At 36.3% G+C, this 18,833-nt stretch overlaps 1 protein-coding gene across 5 annotated transcripts in view; it reads left to right on the top strand.

Annotated features, from left to right (window-relative positions):
• Nucleotides 1-18,440, top strand: part of LOC138106301 (macrophage mannose receptor 1-like) — a 58,619-nt gene extending 40,179 nt beyond the window's left edge. For all 5 annotated transcript variants that reach the window (XM_069006703.1, XM_069006702.1, XM_069006704.1 and 2 more), the window contains 12 exons: nt 501-601; nt 1,115-1,257; nt 1,957-2,071; nt 3,952-4,121; nt 6,166-6,268; nt 7,131-7,360; nt 8,442-8,607; nt 8,945-9,097; nt 9,962-10,078; nt 11,935-12,102; nt 14,600-14,659; nt 15,040-18,440. In XM_069006703.1, coding sequence (XP_068862804.1) covers nt 501-601; nt 1,115-1,257; nt 1,957-2,071; nt 3,952-4,121; nt 6,166-6,268; nt 7,131-7,360; nt 8,442-8,607; nt 8,945-9,097; nt 9,962-10,078; nt 11,935-12,102; nt 14,600-14,659; nt 15,040-15,290 — 1,777 coding nt within the window. In that variant the 3' untranslated portion in view covers nt 15,291-18,440. The remainder of the gene's footprint in view (nt 1-500; nt 602-1,114; nt 1,258-1,956; nt 2,072-3,951; nt 4,122-6,165; nt 6,269-7,130; nt 7,361-8,441; nt 8,608-8,944; nt 9,098-9,961; nt 10,079-11,934; nt 12,103-14,599; nt 14,660-15,039) is intronic.
• The last annotated feature ends 393 nt before the right edge of the window (nt 18,441-18,833 follow it).

The raw sequence follows: 18,833 nt of genomic DNA, 5'->3' as shown, positions 1-18,833 counted from the left end.
ATAGATGCCTAGTAGTTCTCAGTTCTCCTTACAGTCCACAGTGACAATGAGGGACCTCCAGAGGATAATTAGGATGTTAGGTGGGCCAGGTCACTCTCTGAAAATGAGGTGTTTCTGCCTTTCTGGTTTTGTAGGGACCCTAAGATGAATATACTTTTTATATAAGTATGTTGTGCATGTGCCTGAAGGATGAACTTGGGCACCTCTGTCACTTGCAGACCACTAGAAAGATGTGTCCTAATAATTTGCCTGGTTATGATTTTGTTCTACATTGCTTAATCTACACGGATGTTCACCTTTTTCAATGTTTGTATTTTACCTTGTATGTCTTTGTGCAGAGAGTAGGTTTAGTGCAACTAGTAAAGGGGCAATTTGGTTAAAAAACCTTGTACACTTTACTATGAACGGTTATATTAAGCATATTGCAAAGTTACTTTTTTAACATGGAAAAAATTCTATTTTATGTTAAAGAAGCATTTTGTTGGATTGTTTTTCTTAAGCTGGATGGATGGCACTCCAGTGAATTATTTGGCATGGGCACCACATGAACCTAACTTTGCAAATAATGATGAAAACTGTGTAGTTATGTATAAGAATTTAGGTGAGTTTTGTATGATTCTTGCATGAATTTCATTATTTGTGTCTTTGCATCACAACATTTTTTTTCTTCTGAGAAGCACCCCTTCCCCCTCTTTTTTTTTTTATCTTTTGCAAAAAGTTATTGTAGTTGACCATGGTACTACTTAACAGGTTTTAATAATTTTGTACCCTTGTGCTTACCCTAAGCCTAACATGCAGAAGCTCTGATAGAGGTCTGTGGCTAGAGGTTTTTGGTTGTGATTGCTGGCTTATATTTTTTATTAAAATTGAGTTGATGTGTCGCTATGAAATTTCTAGTACCTGGTTCTACAAAGCTTTTAACATTCTGTAATTACTGTGTATATAAAGGGACATATTTTTCCCTAGACACTGATATTGAATGAAAACAAACTGAGAGACACCTTTGATCTTATCTTTCAACTAAAAGCACTTTATGTCAGCATGAGTGAAACTGATTTCCATTAACCCACTTGAGATGTGGTGTCATACAGTTCCCCATTTATCTTACATCCAGGATTTTGGAATGATATAAACTGTGGCTATCCAAATCCCTACATATGTGAAAGGCACAACAGTTCCATTAATTCAACTGTTCCTCCAACAACATTATCAACTCCAAGAGGATGTCGTCCAGCTTGGCTTTCTTTTCATAACAAGGTACCATAACAAATACAGCGCACACTGGATGTTTGGCAAAGCATTAAATAGAAAACAAGGGAATTACTAATCATACTGTTCCTTATTAAAACAAAATCTTATTATTTTTATGCAGAGAGCTATGACACATGCATGCTTTTTTTCGTTTGCCCCACCCACTGTTTTGCAGGAAAAGTGCTTTTTTGATGATTCTAATGAGGCATATTCAGTAGCAGTTGCAGAAGGACATTCTCTAGTCAGCTCTTCAAATCTTCTGATACACATTTAGTCAGAATTCCTGAAGTATTGATGCCTTGATCTTGGTGTTTTTTAACCAAACCATAATGCTTTTCCTGGCTATACTTTGTCTTCCTTAACTTTACTAACATGGTATGCGTTTGTAGAGTAAAATTAATAATCAGACTAAGATCAGTCATGCGTAACTTATCACTGTTAGCTCTCTATAAAAAAGTCAGGATTTGCTTATTTTCTAGGGATTTCAGATCATATCTAATTGTTGAGAAAAACACTTTAATGAGACTTATAATTTTATATAGAACCAGGACCAACACAAAAAGCTCATTTAAAGTTGAATGTATTTTTTCAGATAAATGCATTTTTTTACTGCCTTTTCTCCATCCTGCTCTGTTTTAAGCAGTGCTTATCAATTGAAGGATATTGGAGTAAAGATAATATATAGAGAATTTGTTTGTATTTTAGTGTTACAAAATATTTGGATCTACAGAAGAGGAACGTGTTACTTGGCATGCTGCACGAACAGCTTGCATGAATTTAGGAGGAAACCTGGCCTCGATCCCTAATGAACAAGTGCAAGGTACTGTGCACAGTTTTGTAGCAACTAGATGAGATGACATTTAATCCTTACAGGCTGGCTGGGGTTTTTGTCTAAATATGAACAGATTTGAATAACGATTGCATATCTGATTTTTATTCCAAAACATATAATTTTTAGAAATTTGCAATGCAGTCTTCACTTGAATCTACCAAATTTTAGTGTTGGCTCAGATATATATATATGTGTGTGTGTGTATTGTCCTGGCAGCCAAAGTACTGTTTTTTCCTGTTTGCACATGATGCCAGCTGGACCCTGCAATTTCCATTCTAAACAATGTGGTTTCACTAGGTGGCATTAACTTGTTGCATGGCTTTCCTATTAAATCAAGCAGAACACCTTTAGGATGAGAACTTGCCTGTGGGCATCTTGAAACAGGTTTGAGTGCTCATGTGCTCATATACATACCCAGAGCTCACGTTTTCAGTAGAAGAGCTTATTGTAATGAAGCTAAGAGCTGCATCCACGTCTTAGGGAGATGAGCAGGGGAAAGTTACCTCATGCTTGAATAACAAGGCACACGTTCAAACTAAAAACAGGGGAAGACCTTGATAGATGTTAATAACACCCTTTTTTTTAGACATACTATTTTATCCTTCATGTGAATGTGATGAAAAACAGATGCTGCCCAACACATACTGTCTGTGAACTCAAGAGAGCACACTGAAAACTCAACCATTGTAAAAAAATTCATTGAAGTCTGAGCAATTAAGTAGTTTGAATTTAAACTGCTGATAAGAACTTAGTACTAATTGTGTTTTCCACTTGTGAAGAGCTGAAGAGTCAAACTTGCATTTGTCAAACAGTTATATTCTTATCCTACATAATTTCTGCAGTACTGATTTCAGCTGGTTAGCTCATGCACAGGACTTGAATTCTAGGTAAAAGAGAAATGAGCAACGAAGCTATTAGCACAAAACTATCACCATTGGAGGAAGTGCAGGCATAAAGGCCTGAGTTCCTGTTGCAGTTTCTGGCAGAACAGAAATGCTAATGTTTCGCAAAGAAATACACACGTTTAATTCCTGGAGGAGTAAATTGCATACATTTAAAAATGCTAAAGGAAAGTGAATGATTAACAGAGCAGGCAGAAATTAATCTATTCTTTTCAGAGGAAGAAATTCATAACAATGACTGCAGAGCATGGCAAAACCCCACAATATGTTCATTTTATTACAGCATTTGATGTATAATGGATTAGTGGACTAATGAATATCAGCTGACCTAGCCTGCTCTATTTGTATGATGCATCAGCACTCACCTGGACTGTGCAAAGCTGTGACACTTGGTTTGCTTGTTTTTAATAGCTCTGTTAAGACTCATTTGAAGCACATTGCTTGTGCATTCTGCTCTGGGTCAAGACAGTGCAGGCTATTGCCCAGCTTCCCAGGGAGGGAAAAAACACCCTCATGGTTCTAGAATAGCACTGCTTGTGTAGATACACAAATGGCAGGAGCTCAGTGCTGCTGTTGTGTCACTGGGGAGCAACCACACTTCTGGGATTATCAAAAATGTATGTGATCCCCACGGCTGTTTATGGCTCATTGCTGAACTAGGATTCAAAAGTGTCTTGGGACATTACAAAAAACATTTCTGTCACAATTTTGGGGTTCATCCTCATGGCAGGTTAGATACTTAGGTGAAGTATTTTGCCCAAAGCCACAGTTATGTATCTGGTTCCTTGTTCATCAAACTCAACATTCATCTCCTTTTCATCTTACCTGCTTGTGGTGCCAGCAGTGGAGTGTTCTGTATTTCAGAAAAGGTATTTAATTTAATATCACCAGTCTCAGTGAGGCCAAATATTTTAAATATCCTACATTAAAATTATTCCTCTTTTTCTTTGCATTTTTTTATTCTAGCTTTCCTCACCTTCCATTTAAAAGATTTTGTTACTGATACATGGATTGGATTAAATGATATAAATCACGAAATGAGATTCCTCTGGACAGATGGAACAGGGGTTTACTTTACAAACTGGGCCAAAGGCTTCCCATCAGGACATACGGATTTATATGCATACAGTGGCCAGGTAAATAGCAATCACAAATTGTTCACTGAAATTTGATTTTATAGAATCATAGAATCATTTAGTTTGGAAAAGGCTTCTAAGATTCTTTAGTTCAACCGTTAATACAGCACTGCCAAGGCCGCCACTAAACCATGTCCCTGAGTGCCTCGTACACATCTTTTAAACACCTCGAGGGATGGTGACTCAACCACTTTTCCCTGGGCAGCCTGTTCCAATGCCTGAAAACTCTTTGGGTGATGAAATTTTTCCTGATATCCAATGCAAAGTTGTGTCAGTTTCTTGGCACAACTTCAGGCCATTTCCTCTTGCTCTATGACTTGTTATACTGGGGAGAAGAGATCAACACCCACCTTGCTTAAGACTGGATTCATGCATTTGTGGTGATTTTAGGCATGTTGCTGCTTGACTCACTACTTTCTACTTTTATACATGTCGAATATAAATCCAGGTAGAGAGAATGGTTTTGAGCCCTTGTGCAGTTGCTGTATCAGCTGGTGACAGGATCTGTGGAGTGCTCATACAAAGACTTGTCTCAGTTTTCAGTTCTCTGTGTTCATGAAGGCTACACAGCTTCTGTGTTCAGCCTGTGTTCTCTCATGGGCTGTGTAAAGAGGGCAGTGGTTTTCCTGCCCATGGCATTTGCCCCAAAGCACAGAATGAGGACATCCTCCTAGTCTTCTGTCGACAGTTGTGCCAGAACTTGGCAGGTTCCTCAGTTGGCATGTAGTTTGCAAGGGGGCATTTACAAACATTCCCCTTAAACTGGTGCCTTACATAGAAGCAAATACACAAATTCTGCCAGTCACAGTTGCAGAGAGGATGGGAGTCTATAAAAAGACACCCATTCAATTTTTACAAGGGCAAAAAATACCAAAACCACCAAAAAATCACTTTCTCTATCTCTCTGTCAAACAAAATGATCTGACAGGTCACAGAGGTCCTTTCTTTCTGATTATGTGTGTGTAGATAGTTCTGTACTCTGGAACTACAGCACTTTGTAGTGCTAACTCTATTTCTCTTGAATGAGGTTTTTAATGTAAAAATTTTATTTCTATATATAATGTCCTTTTCCCAGTAACACCTGTGAGGTCCTTATCTCTAAAGGAGGAAGAAAATTAGGTAGAATTTGGAGTTCAAAAGAAAATATTTTTAAAATGCTACTTCTGAAAGAAATAATATATGATTTTCTCTTTTTATGTAAAGTAATAGGATTTTATGAAGTCTTATGTGAAAACTTATAAAGTCCTTCTTTTATAAATTTCAGATTTATTTTTAAGTTTACTTGATCTTAGCAAAAAATGTTGTCATAGGTAGTACAAATTAATATGCAGCTGTTTAGTTTGAAAGATTTAAATCCCAATGCTTTTCACTCACAAATGAAGTATTTATCTGTACATCTTCTCGTGGACAGAAAAAAAAGCGACTAAGTAAATAGAATAAATAAATATGGATGTTTCATTGCACAAAGCCACTTGTAACCCTGCAGGCTTTTGCACTGGTAACTGTTTATTTTATATGTGCTAACCTGAGTTCTAGCTATTGTGTCCATGTGAGAGAAGTTGAAATGTCATAGTAAGGATGCTACTGACAGATCAGTGCCTTTGGGCAGGAGCTGTTCTTCTTTGCTCTGTGTACTATTACGGCTTGAAACAATTGTTGCATTGCATATTAAGGGTCCTGTTTTATTTCTGGGGCAAAGTTAACCAGTCTTTTCTACAATTATTGGTCTAATTTCTCTTTATATTGTCTGTGACTCCTTCTCTCCATGCTGTATGCCTGAGCATTAGGAATACTAGAATTTCTCTGGTCTGCTTACTCACCCCAGTGTAGTGCAATAGAAAGTAATTAAGAGATTTGTGAAGTGTAAGTGGAATAGAACTTCCACATCACTTGTGGAACTTAAAACTTGTGCTCCTAAATGTTACAAAGATATGAGAGTAAAATTAAAGCATTACTTGTGTCTGAAGATGTGAAAGGGGGACAAAAGTTTTGTATTTGCTTTTTCTAGCTATTTTTAACTGATGTTGTATCTCTTTGCCTCGAGGCTGATTGTGTTGTTATGAGAAACAAACCTGTTAAAGAAGCAGGGAAGTGGGCTGATCAGAGTTGTGATAACAGCAGAGGATATATATGCCAAATTAATGCAGGTACTTCTCTTTTTATTTAAAACACAGTCAAACCTGTTTTTTCCAGGAATTGCTTAAATACGTGGATTTAAACATCCTTTTGATTCCAATAAAGATAAATGCACAAATTGTTCTTCAGGCAGGAACAAAAGGGTCGAAAGTGTCAGAAGTCCAGTTAGTCACTGCTGTCACTTGACCCTTCCCAGCAACTGCTGTGTTGCTATCTTCCTGAGCTGGAGTTTGTATCTGCATCTTTGTGTCTAGTATGACTCTCGATATGACATTTGTTCCATGGTTTTTTAATTTTCTGAGCACACTGGCTTTCAAAACCTGTTATGGAAAATACTGGTTTGTACATGTAGCATGAACTGTCTGGAGTGAGACTGTAACTCATCTGCACTGAACTTGAGCAAAATTGCCTCCAAAAAAGAGACTAAAATATTTAAATCTATCATCTGTTTAAGTACATGAATAATTTTTAAGGATTGCTCTCTTGTGAACATTTTATTTCTTGGGGAAAAAAAATCCTTGGAAAACCACACAGTTTCTGCAAACCATTTCATTTGATGAAAAAAAAATTCCGAAAAAAATTTTGACCTAATCCTAAGTAATTTCAGTAATACTGTTCTTGATGATTATACAGAATGCTCCTTTACTCTTTATCAGAAGTTGCTTTAAGCAGCTCTTTTCCTTTCTACAGCTTTGTAATTAAATTTTACTACTGATGCTGGCTTAAAGCATAGTGCATATAACCCATGCTGACTATAAATCAGGGAATACGAAATAAAGAAGGAAGACCTTTGTTTAATTCTATTTGCAACCACAGTGAAATCATACCTTTTGAACAAGCATATGGGTCTTTTTTTCATCCTTTGTTTTACAGATGCTGAATTTCTGCCTTCTACAACTTCATCCCCATCGAACATTATCCGTTATGGTAATAGTAGTTATTTGTTCATCCGTACCAAAATGACATGGGAGGATGCACGGAAAAACTGCAAACAAAATCAATTTGACCTTTCCAGTGTCTTAGACCCCTACAGTCATTCATTCCTGTGGCTGAAGATATTAAAATATGGGGTTCCAGTGTGGATTGGTCTTAACAGCAATGTGGTAAGAACATTAAACTAATTGAACATGATGCTGCTTCTCTCATGGACAAATCAGGAACTGAAAAGTCTTATTATCTCTCTTTATTTTAGCTTATTTGTTTATATCTTGGACCTAAATACTTTTTTGTGCTGTCAGAGGAATCCATCCTCTTCTGTTAATCTGATTAAATTGTATATGTTACACATGCTTTTCACACTTTTTCTATATATTCCACTCTGTGCACTTTCAAATTAGACAATTTAGGCCAGCATCTTGGAATATGTCTATATACATATATCTCAGGTATAAATGTGATATATATGTGATATAAAATCCTCATATTTTAGAATTTAGAGAAGAAAGCATTTATTCTAAATAACAATACCTAATTTTGAGAAATATAATAATGTGCTATTACTATAAATATTTAAACATTTTTGAGGATAGTTAAGAAAATAATTAATTAGTTTACCTGGTTTAATTTTTTTTTGTCTCCCCTTTCCCAGTTCTTTGGTATTTTAATACTTTCTGCATATTTATATACAATTTTTGTTCTTCTTGGCACAGACAGTTGTCACACACTCACTCCATTTGGCTGAGCAAATGAAAAAACCCTGAATATAGGAACATAACACACCACTTCCTAAAAGTCAAAAGAACTCTCTAAAATTAATCACCAGGATGAATCACTGAGTTAACCAGCTTTGGTGGGAAATGATTATGGTTTAAAATACATTTCAAGCTAAAATAATCTATGTGCCTTGAAACTTCTGCAGACATGGCTAGTGCAAAAATTAGTCATCCGAATTTCACTCCTACAAATTATTTTAAATGAAATTGTTATCAGTCCCACATTAAAGGTATTGTTAAGTTCAAAATTAACTCAATGTCACTTTGCATTTCCTTTTGCTGAAAAGTACTTGTTGCACTGCTGTATTTCTCAATAAATAGCCGTTTGTCACAACAAAAACTTCGAAGTTTGAACCATTTGTATTTGTTATTGGTTTCTAAGAAAAGCTCCAATCCTTTTAGCACAAAGTACTACATAGAAAGAGTAGATAGATAGAGTTTAATCATTCCAGTTGATGTGTTTTTTTCTTAGACCAATGGGCATTATGAATGGATTGATAACTGGAGAATGAAGTACACTAAATGGGCTAAAGGGGAGCCAAAGCAGAAAGTAGGCTGTGTCTATCTTGACATTACTGGAGTCTGGAAGACAGGATTCTGCAATGAAAGTTACTTCTCTGTTTGCAAAAAATCTGATGGTAAGAACTTCAATCTGACCATTGCAATTGCAACCAATGTCTCTTTGGAGATGCTGGGTTTTATTTCAAGAGCTAAATAGATGAAATCATTAGAAGTTACTTAGGTTGAATTGTACTTTAAAAATTAGGGCAAACAAATAGTAAAAGAGGGCTAGTGTGACTGTGAATAGCTATCACTTTATATCAGTAATGTTAGATAAATTTTGCAAAGCTTAGACTCTCATTATGTGCTGTTTATTCTCCTATTGAATAAACTTGCAATATCAAAAACCTCAAAAATCAAAAGGCAATGCATGTCAGGGAGTAGTCACATGTTTTTTTAACTATGTTTAATCAGTTCAAGCTCCCACCGAGCCCCCTCAGCTTCCAGGAAAGTGCCCTGAATCAGAAGGACACAGATCTTGGATCCCTTTCCGAGGTCATTGCTACTACATTGAATCCTCATCTTCAAGAAACTGGGCCCAGGCCTCCTTAGAATGTCTTCGACTAGGTGAGTATCCTACTTCATGAGCACATATTCCTGACTTGTTTTCCTAACTGTAGAAAGCTGAACACGTGTTATGTATTTTTGTGATTTCAAGGATGGTTCAAGTGTTGGACAAGACAATTGCATCCAATTATTGCCTTAATTTGGCAGAAAATGGAAAACAGCTTTGTACCAATGGCACACACTGTGTCTCATGTGTATGGGACCAGGCATGAGAGGAGCTGTGTGGCCTGGAGTGAAGATCATGAAAGTGGAAAACTTGTACTTTGACCCTGATAGGACATAAACGGCTTCATCCACGGCAGTCACTAAAGCTTATTTAAATAGAATTTATATCTTTTGTATTCTTGATCTAATTTCCCCCTTGATTATAGGAATTTTATGCAACTGGAGTGAAAGTTACAGCTCTTTAGTCTGGATAATATATGAGTAAACTAGGGCTGTTGAGCAGTTTCATTCTCTTAACTTCCTTCTTTGGGAAAGGGATGAAGATTGATTATGCTGGACTTTATATGTCTGTAGCTTTGTTGTCTATAGCATTGGTGGCAATGGTGTCTGGTCTCCCATTAGATTATGCAGAGATCTCATTAACTGTGCCAGTGGAACTGATTATAGCTTTATCTTCCCTGGAAGTATATACTGACATGTGGTCAGGTGAATTGCACCCTAGGCCTTCACTGATAGTAAACCTACCAGTGAAACCCATGGCAAATATAGGCACCTGGTACTGGGTGAGAAGACTCCCTCTCTTTTCTGGCACTCCTGAGAGGTTCCTGGGCTCTCATGAACTAGTTTGTTGACAGGACAATAGAATGCTTTCCACTGTGAAACATTTCTAAGAGATTTTTCTTTCCCTGTGTCTTCCAGGCGCCACTTTGGTCTCAGTTGAAGACCCAGCTGAAGCCAACTTTCTGACCTACAACCTTGAACCACTTGAAGGGAAAACATCAACATTTTGGACAGGAATGTACAGAAATGTTGATGGTACTTTCTCTGCTTTGAACATCTTTTTCCTTAGTGAATAATTACTGCAAGTTGTTTTACATGAGTGTTGAAAATTTCGCATTAAACTTCTGCAATACGTATATAACGAAATTAGAAAATTTACTATATTATTGTCATAGGGGAAGCTGGTAAATTGCAGTCAAGAAATAACCAATAATACATAACAGAAAGACCAGGCACAGAAACTTCACCTTATAGGAAGAAAAGTAATTCACAACAAAGTAAGGTACAAAGGTGCATATAGCAGAATACAGAGAGGACCGTGTCTGGAGTCGAGCCAAAGTCAAATGGTTCTTCTCAAATGTGAGTAGGCCAGGGATCCATGTGTCTTTCACTGAGATGCTTCAATTTTTGAGCTGGAGAATAATGTGGCTAACATCACCTTTAGTCTTTGGAATCACCATCCTGGAATGACCAATCTCTCATTTTAGTTACAGCTGGCCCTCAGAAGAGCTTCAGTTGAAGATTGTGTCTTTGGAATTGTGTATCACTAGTTTTTCTAATTTCTGCCTCACTTTAAGGAAGATAAAGCAAGATATAATAGGCAATAGAATGTTTTAATTAAATCTTAAATTTGATAACTATTGCTTTTTCATTAATACAGTCAGTATTTAATTAATAGATCTATCTTTACAATAAACTTTAAAGTTCAGTCTTGTACTGTTCAGGTAAAAAGTCCTGGTAGAACTGTCAGTGGCAGGGTTGCAGAATAGTTCAGGTGACTTGAGGTGGGGTTTTGAGTTTTGGAGGATTTTTTTTGCAACTGCCTACCCAAGCACTTGAATGATAGACTTCTTAGGGAGAAGAAAACTTTTCAATTACATTGCTTGAATCTTAATCAGGAATAGTGAAAATTTTCAGTGAAGGAAAGAATTTGAGAGTATTGATTTATATGCATGATGCATAAAGAAAAGCTGAGGTTTACTCATGTGGTCAATGACGCAAAAAATGTTTTTTAAAGTGTTTCTAGAGCAGCTCTTCATTATAGCTCTAGACAATGATTATAGCGATTTCAGCATAACTGCATAACTAAATTTCATACCTTTATGTATGTATCCGGATCATATTCAGATGCCATGTCCTCACATGAAGGGTGTCAGGAATTATATAAAAAAAACTCCAAAAAAATGCAAAATATGTAGAATCTTATAAGAAACCAAAATACAACTTTCATGCTGAGTCTAAGAATTTGCTTGAGTACAACTTATAGTCACAAGGGGCACACTTATTCTAAATAAATAGCCCTATTAAAAGAAAGAAAGAAAAAAGGAACAGGAAGGAAGAAGCAGAAAGTCCCAAGTATAGCTGAACAACAATGATCACAAGATTTTGGAAGGAAAAAGAAAAATGATCTGTGTAAAGCTTGTTGAAAGGAGCAGAAACTGGAAAAAAAAATGGAATAAAATTTGACTTAAAAAGACTTCAGTGTGGGCTTTGAAAAGAGTAACACCAAACCTTCCTACAAATTACTGAAATCAGGGTATTCTAGTGAAGTTAAGTTATATTTTAACATAATTTCTTTCTATAAACAGAATAAATAATTGACACTGCACCATTGCTATAACTTGTGGGAGATTCTTCTTGGAACTGTCTTGCCTTTGCAACACCATGAGCCAGATTCATTTGCCGTTTTCCAAAAATGGCAGATCATTGTATCATTTACATAAAAACTTAGGGGCACCAAGTTGTGGCAGAAGTAAATAGTTTGGTGGTGTGTCTCCAAAAGTGGTGACAAATAAATTTCTCACGAAGGCAATAAATATGGAGCATGTGAAGGTGTCAGTATGTAAATTAATACTATATTTTTTTTTCATATTTGATGTTTTTTCAACTAGGAGATTGGCTGTGGCTAGACAACACTGCAGTGAATTTTGTCAACTGGAATGCAGGAGAACCTTCTGCTCAACTAAATGAGCACTGCGTTGAAATGTATGCAAACTCTGGGTATTGGAATAATTTCTATTGCTCTTCCTACAAAGGATATATTTGTAAAAAGCCAAAAAGTAAGTGCTGCATTTATGAATTAGTTTTATGTATGGAGTATGCTCTTTGTGTGCTAGTATTAGTAGGTGACCGTTACACACAATGCATTTTAGCTGGGGGTTCTGAGTTTTTATAAATGCCCAAGGATGCATACTTCCTTGCCAACAAAGAGATAGAATGACTCTTACCAGAATGTAGGAGTTCTGGACAGTGCTCAAGTCCCTTAAGAATTGCTTTTAAAAGACTGTGTTCATATCTTGACTGTACCTAGTGTATACACTTAACAACTTTGTGTGTTTTCTGTTGATAATTGCTGAGCAATCACAATGTAAGGACCATGTCTTGCATACACAAATTTGTCTCATCTATATGCAAACATATTCCTTAGGGTACCCCCTCTGCTCTGCCCGTGGAGTAGCTGTTGTTTATTTCCCTCTGCCAGTCTCATGTGCACGTTTTCTGAGTATGACGTAGTGGTTCTATGAATTGAGTATTTATGAAGTGTGAATTATTTAACAGCTTGGGATCTTTTGTCTCTGCATCCTCCTGTTGTGAAAAGGTGAATGAACTAAAAGCAAAGCAAATAGCATAGTTTGAATGTGTTAAACTGAAGGTGTCCTGAAACAACTGAATGTGCAAATTTGACAGTAAGAACATCTAGTGCATATGTATTCCTAAAAGTCATCATAATAATTTCTTTCAGCATGTATTGCAATACCAAAGTAGCTGCAATATACCCACTTCCTCTACAATACTGGAAATGAGAGAAATTCTGCTATCCTTTCTGTAAATTTGTTCTCATGCAAAATTATTCTTACTTACTCAAATGCTTGTAATGATGAGTGTATCTTTTACAGGAAATACTGCAAAATCTCAGTATAACCACCCTTTCAGAGTCTATTCATCTATTTTTTTGCATTGTCATCGACAAAAATTCATAGGCGTGGGTACCAAGTGTTAAAATAAATGGCCACTGTTCCTTTTTGACCATTCAATTCAACTATTTGTGCTGCTACTGGCATTCAGTTGTTTTGATGCTGAGCCATTGCAAAGAGCTGAAGCAGATAAAAACTAGTTACTTTTTTCTAGGATTAGCTTCAGCCAGTCTCGTCTCCTGATCTGGAATGTCATGGATTCAGCCTAATTCCAGTGTCAATGCAAGGATTATATAGACACTCACCCCAAAACAGGACACAATCTAGTCCTAGTTTGTCATAGAAATGCGGATTTTCTTGCTATTTTTCAGAACTGTGACTATGCTCCACGTGCAGAATTTAAACAAACTATTAAATAGCTATAGACTAATGGAGCGCTAGAAGCATGGTTTAACTGAGTTGCACTGGCTGTTGATGGTTATGTTTGCTGTTTTCTGAAGACACTGAAACACAAAAATGTGACTGAAGTCTTCCCATAGAATAGATGCTGTTTACTGTTCCATTTATTGAGGTAATTTTTACCACAGTAATTGGAGAGCTCTGTAGCAGGTCTATTCCATAAAGTATCTACCTTCGTAAGTGAGGAGGTGCTCAGCCTGGAGAAGAGAAGGTTCTAGGGAGGCCTTAGAGCACCTTTCAGTACCTAAAGAGGGCTCACGAGACAGCTGGAGAGGGGGACTTCTTATGAGGGCCTGTAGTGACGATCCAAGGATGGAAATTCACAACCTCCCTGGGCACCCTGTGCCAGTGCCCAGTCACCCTCACAGTGAAAAAGTGTTCCCTGATGTTCAGAGGGAACCTCCTGTGTTGCACAGTGGTGCCCACTGGCTCTGTTCTGTCACTGGGCGGCACTGTGGAAAATATATAAGTGGGGACTGATAAAAATAATTTAAATTTCTGAGCTCACCTTTTTCGGAATGAAACATGATGCATTGATTCAAGATTTAGTTATAAACCAGTGATTTTATGTCCACATCGCAAAATAAAGACCTTAATCTTAAATGATGGCCCATTTACCCAGCAAGCCAGATTTCATGGTCCAGATGTTAAAATTTAAATGAGCTACAAACTTTCTAGTTTGGATGTGATACCTGCTAGGACACTTTGAAGTTCATGAGTGATTTCAAGTGCCTATGCAGATAAGCCATCAAAGTCTCTTGACAAACCAAATTTAGTACTCGTGCTATGTTTGTATAACAAGTACTGCAAGAAATTTTAATTATATATTGAGGATTATGTTTGACCATGTCTATCCTCAAGATGCTGTATAGATTTTCTTGTGGTTTCACTCTGATGTCTGGATCAGTCTCCATGGAGCTTTTTGATATTTTTTCTTTTCTGCTAGTTTATGTAAATAACTGCGTGTGAGACCAGAATAACTAGACCATTGTGCTATGCCTTAAGTGTATATAATTTTGAATGAACAAAATCCAAGTGTTTTAAGTATTTAGTGGTTTGTGTTACCATTTATTTATCTGAACATGATTTTCAATATGTTCCAAATATAGAAATAGATAATAAACAATGTAGAAATAAATAAAGTAATAATACAAAACCATAATTCTTTTTCAATGTTTTCAAGTTCCAGAAACTGAAATGCCACCAGTATCTGAAATGCCACCAGCTGAAATACCTACAATGGGTAAGAATATTGTCTTTCAAGTAGAAAAAACTAGTCCCACATAAGATCATAAACCAAAAAATTCTATTCTGTATTAGTCTCTTAAATTTTCTGATATACCCAAGCACTGTACCTGTTTCCTAGAATGATACCATTTCCTAATAGTATACAATATACTCTATTTGGTATCCAAATGCAGATCTAAAAAAAAAAATTTGTAATATAGGATGCAAAGTTAGGATTTAAAACCAAGTTATTTTATGTTGCTACCTTTGTCTCTTGTTACTTTGAAACAAATGAACCACTTTTCCTTTAAAGATCATGCATTCTGAAGAACTTATTTCCAGTAATCAGATAAAGATTATGTGGCATTCTCTTGATTTCTTCCTATTTGTTTTCAGCAATGACGAAAGATGAGAAGGCTTCTACCCTGAACCACAGCAAAACAGGAGTTGTAGTTATTGTTGTTGTCATCATCCTAGTTGGAAGTGGCCTTGCAGGCTATCTCTTCTATGAAAGAAGAAAGAGTTGCTTGCCAACAAATGACAGCTTTGAGAATAATTTGTATTTCAATGGTGATGCAGTTCCTGGAATTAGTGACACAAAGGATCTTGTCACCAACATAGAACAGAATGAACATGCAACACTGTAATGTAACAAAAGGAAATGTAATGTAATATGTAATATAAAATGTAATGTAATAAAATGTGCCTTGTTTTATTAAAATTATGCAGCTAGAATTAAGCCAAAGGTATTTTCTCATGTGCAATTACTGTAATAGCCTGTTTCTGTGTGTGTGTACTGTCATGCACTGCAGATACTTTACTTTGTAGCCATTATATAAGGTGTAAGATTTCAGATCTCAGGATGTGATGATCACACTGGTGAATGTGCATTTTAAGAAAAGTGATAATGTTGACTAAATATTAAATGGAACAATAGAAATCGATACAATAAAGGAAGTAAAATGTAGATAAATGTGTTTGAGGAATGCACAAATGATTTGAAGTTTCTGCATCAGATTTATTTCAAACCATGCTATTGAACAGATACTCAAAGCTATTCAGTAAACATCTTCTAATTCTACCATCTTTCAAGTATTCCCATGGACTTAACTATGAGCATACTTACTAGATGATAAGTCTGTATTTGGGCGCATCCACTTTGAACCATGTGGGGAAAAAGAACTTTATTTCAGTTCCCACAGCTTCATACAACACAGAAAATCAAGAATGTAGTTCTTGTAGTTTGTGTATTCTAGGATTTAATTAGGTAAAATCTGGAGGCAGGCCTCTGGAGTGGAAAAATGTGGTTTGTATTAGCTGCCAGTTTTGCCTGGCCACAAGTGGGTTTGTTGGTGAGAGGTGATGAAAGTCGTGGCAAAACTTCCTTCTTACCAGGGCAACAGTTACTGAGGAGAGGGAGGAAAGTTGCCTGTGCATGTTCTCTAGGTCTCTAGGAGCAGAAGGTTTCTGGATAGCTGTTATGGTGATCACATGTTGGTACTGCTCTCTACAGATTCTCAATAAGTAGCATAGTTTTGTGGGGTGTGTGCTGCAAGTCAAGAACAATTTAGCTTTATCAGTGTAATAGTTACTACTGATTTTATTTACTTTCTAAAATGGTTAAATCAGCTACTATTTATGAACATCTTAGATTCCCCAAGGAGTTTATATTCCTAATTTTTGTATATCCTGTAAAATGTAAATCATGCATGATTCCTCACTTGCATACAAAGGTTTGCAAGGATTGAATTGATTTTGTGGTTTCAGATTTTGCTCTGTGAAATAAATGATAACTATCTTTGATAAAAAGTATCTTTTTAAAATAGGTTTTCATTTTAAAGTCTCACCTATATAAGACACTGTAACATGAAAAAGGAGATGATACCTGTGAGAGAATATTACCATCAAATGTTGTGGTCAAGTATTATATTAACCATATTTTCCTGAATCTGTCCCAGGATGATCTGCTTAAAGACAAAACAAAAATGTGAGCTGAGGAATTTAGTAAAAATCTTAAATTACAGACATATGTAGGTAAAATGGGATTTGTCCAGGAACTCCTTTTCTCTGGCTCTGCTTGCTTTCTCCCAGTTATTTTCTTGCTCTGTTCCTACTGCTGGATCCATTTTTAATGCACAGTTTTTTAAGCATGTTTTTTCAAGGACCAGTACTTCCAATGATTTTTTTATGCCATCTGATGTGGCTCGTGACAGAAAACTCTTGACTGACTGATTGATGAGGCTAAGGATCATGTTGTGTCAGTTATATGGAGAAGAGGTGCCAGGTAGAAATTTATGTGAAAGGGACAATGAAAAGCCAAGAGAGCCTGACTGGAATGCCAGCCTCACCTGGCTGTTGAGCAAACCACAAACAGGTGTAGACTCTACCTAAAAGAAGTTCAGTCCTGTTCTGGGGCCTGCACAGTCTTAAAATGGTATCTGTGTCTTTCTTCCAGATAACCTGTATTCCCATGCACATATGCAAAGGTATGATTGCAAAGAAGATAAAAATAGAGGGGATGTCTCATTTCTGGTTCTTTGCCATACTCATCAAGTACATCACTGAAAAGTGTCAAGGAGGGAATCCTGCTAATGGAGCCTGGATATCTGAGCTCATTCATGCCTTTATTCTTCCTGAAATCCAGCATCATTTCTGAGTTGAAGAGAATTAAAAATGCCATACTAGTTGATAGCTGGCAGTAGATGTAGTTGCTTCTGTGAAATGCTGTGTCAGTTCTGCTCTACTGTCCAAACAGGTACAGGAAAAATAGATAAGGTCCCGAATCGGAAGCCCTACTCTGAAGACAGAGCTATTTAGCCTGCTCATTTTAGAAAGAGTGTGAGTGAAAAAGACTTGAAAGATTTTCAGAAGAGGAGAAAACTCAAACTGCATGGTTTACAGTCCCTCCTATTTCAATGCAATGGAATTGAAGAAAATTTCCCATTAAAAAGATGAATATGGAAACAGTAGCGTTTATAGCACAGGAAATCATTACAGTTCCATGTCGTAAGCAGAAGATGAGCACTGATACTTTATACAGAAACTCTAACAGAAGTTTTTGAACAGAAGGTAGAGAAACAAACAAGCTTGAACACTTTAAACAATATCTAATTAATACAGGATAAAATGGAAGGTTTTTACCTAGGAACAGAGATAAGTAAAATATGCTTCTCTATTTGACTGGAAAAAAGAAATGTGCTTTATTGGAAATGATTCATGTTCATATGGACACACTATAATTTTATATTTTCTGTATTCTGATCCTTCACTAAATCTTTCAACCATTTTCTACCACTGACTGCTATTCATACTGGGGTTTGTCAGGTGCCTTAGAACCAAACTATTGCTCTTGTGATCTCTTACATTGTCTCCCAAGCAGATGACACTACTTAAGGGAGGTCTCAGGCTGTATTTTGCATACATATATACATGTATATACACATTCACAGAAGTATTGGGTTCTTGCTTTTCTGAAATATACTTGCTGTAAAAATAAGGAAAATAATTCCTTGAAAAACAAGATGATGAATAGTATGAAAAAGTGAATATGACTAGAAAAACAAAATTTTAAACTGATCTCAAATAATTCATATCTATAATCCTCTGATACTGACAAGATTTCTTATATTTCATCAGGAGGTTTAGAAAAAAGAAAGAAAAAAATCATTGATTATGTAGCATGAAAATAGAAAAATGGAAAGGTTGTTCACTTTTTTTTTTTAGGCTAGAATGTTTCTGCTGAGGTTAAGAGTATGTATTTTTGAAAGAAATAAATGTTTATAGTTTGGAAACTGTGATTGTGCTATGTGTGGGGATTCTGGATTGAAGTCTTATATCAAGTTATAACAGACTAAATGATCACAAAATTGCTTCCATATTTTAATACAAGTTTTTTTTTTTGAAAATGAATTATTTAGATTCTGTAGGAAAGCATCCAGTTGAACCTGGATGGGCTCACCCATGCATTACTGTGGGCATCTGAGGAATGACTTGATGGCAGTATTCAATAGCATGTAAAGTTTAGTCTCTTCACATTGCTATGTTTCTTGAGTCCCTTGTGTTTAATTCTCATTTCCCCTTTTCTCTCAAAAAGTTCGGACTTGAGAAGAAAGGTGGTGAATGTGCACACTGTGAGTGTAACTTCCTGCCCGGGAGCAGAGATTGCCAAAGGAACAACGCTGACTCAACAC

Source organism: Aphelocoma coerulescens, chromosome 2 (genome assembly GCF_041296385.1).
Source record: "Aphelocoma coerulescens isolate FSJ_1873_10779 chromosome 2, UR_Acoe_1.0, whole genome shotgun sequence".
Taxonomy (NCBI): Eukaryota; Metazoa; Chordata; class Aves; order Passeriformes; family Corvidae; genus Aphelocoma; species Aphelocoma coerulescens.
Note: the sequence above shows the minus strand (reverse complement) of the source record. Positions and strands in the feature narration are given on the sequence as shown.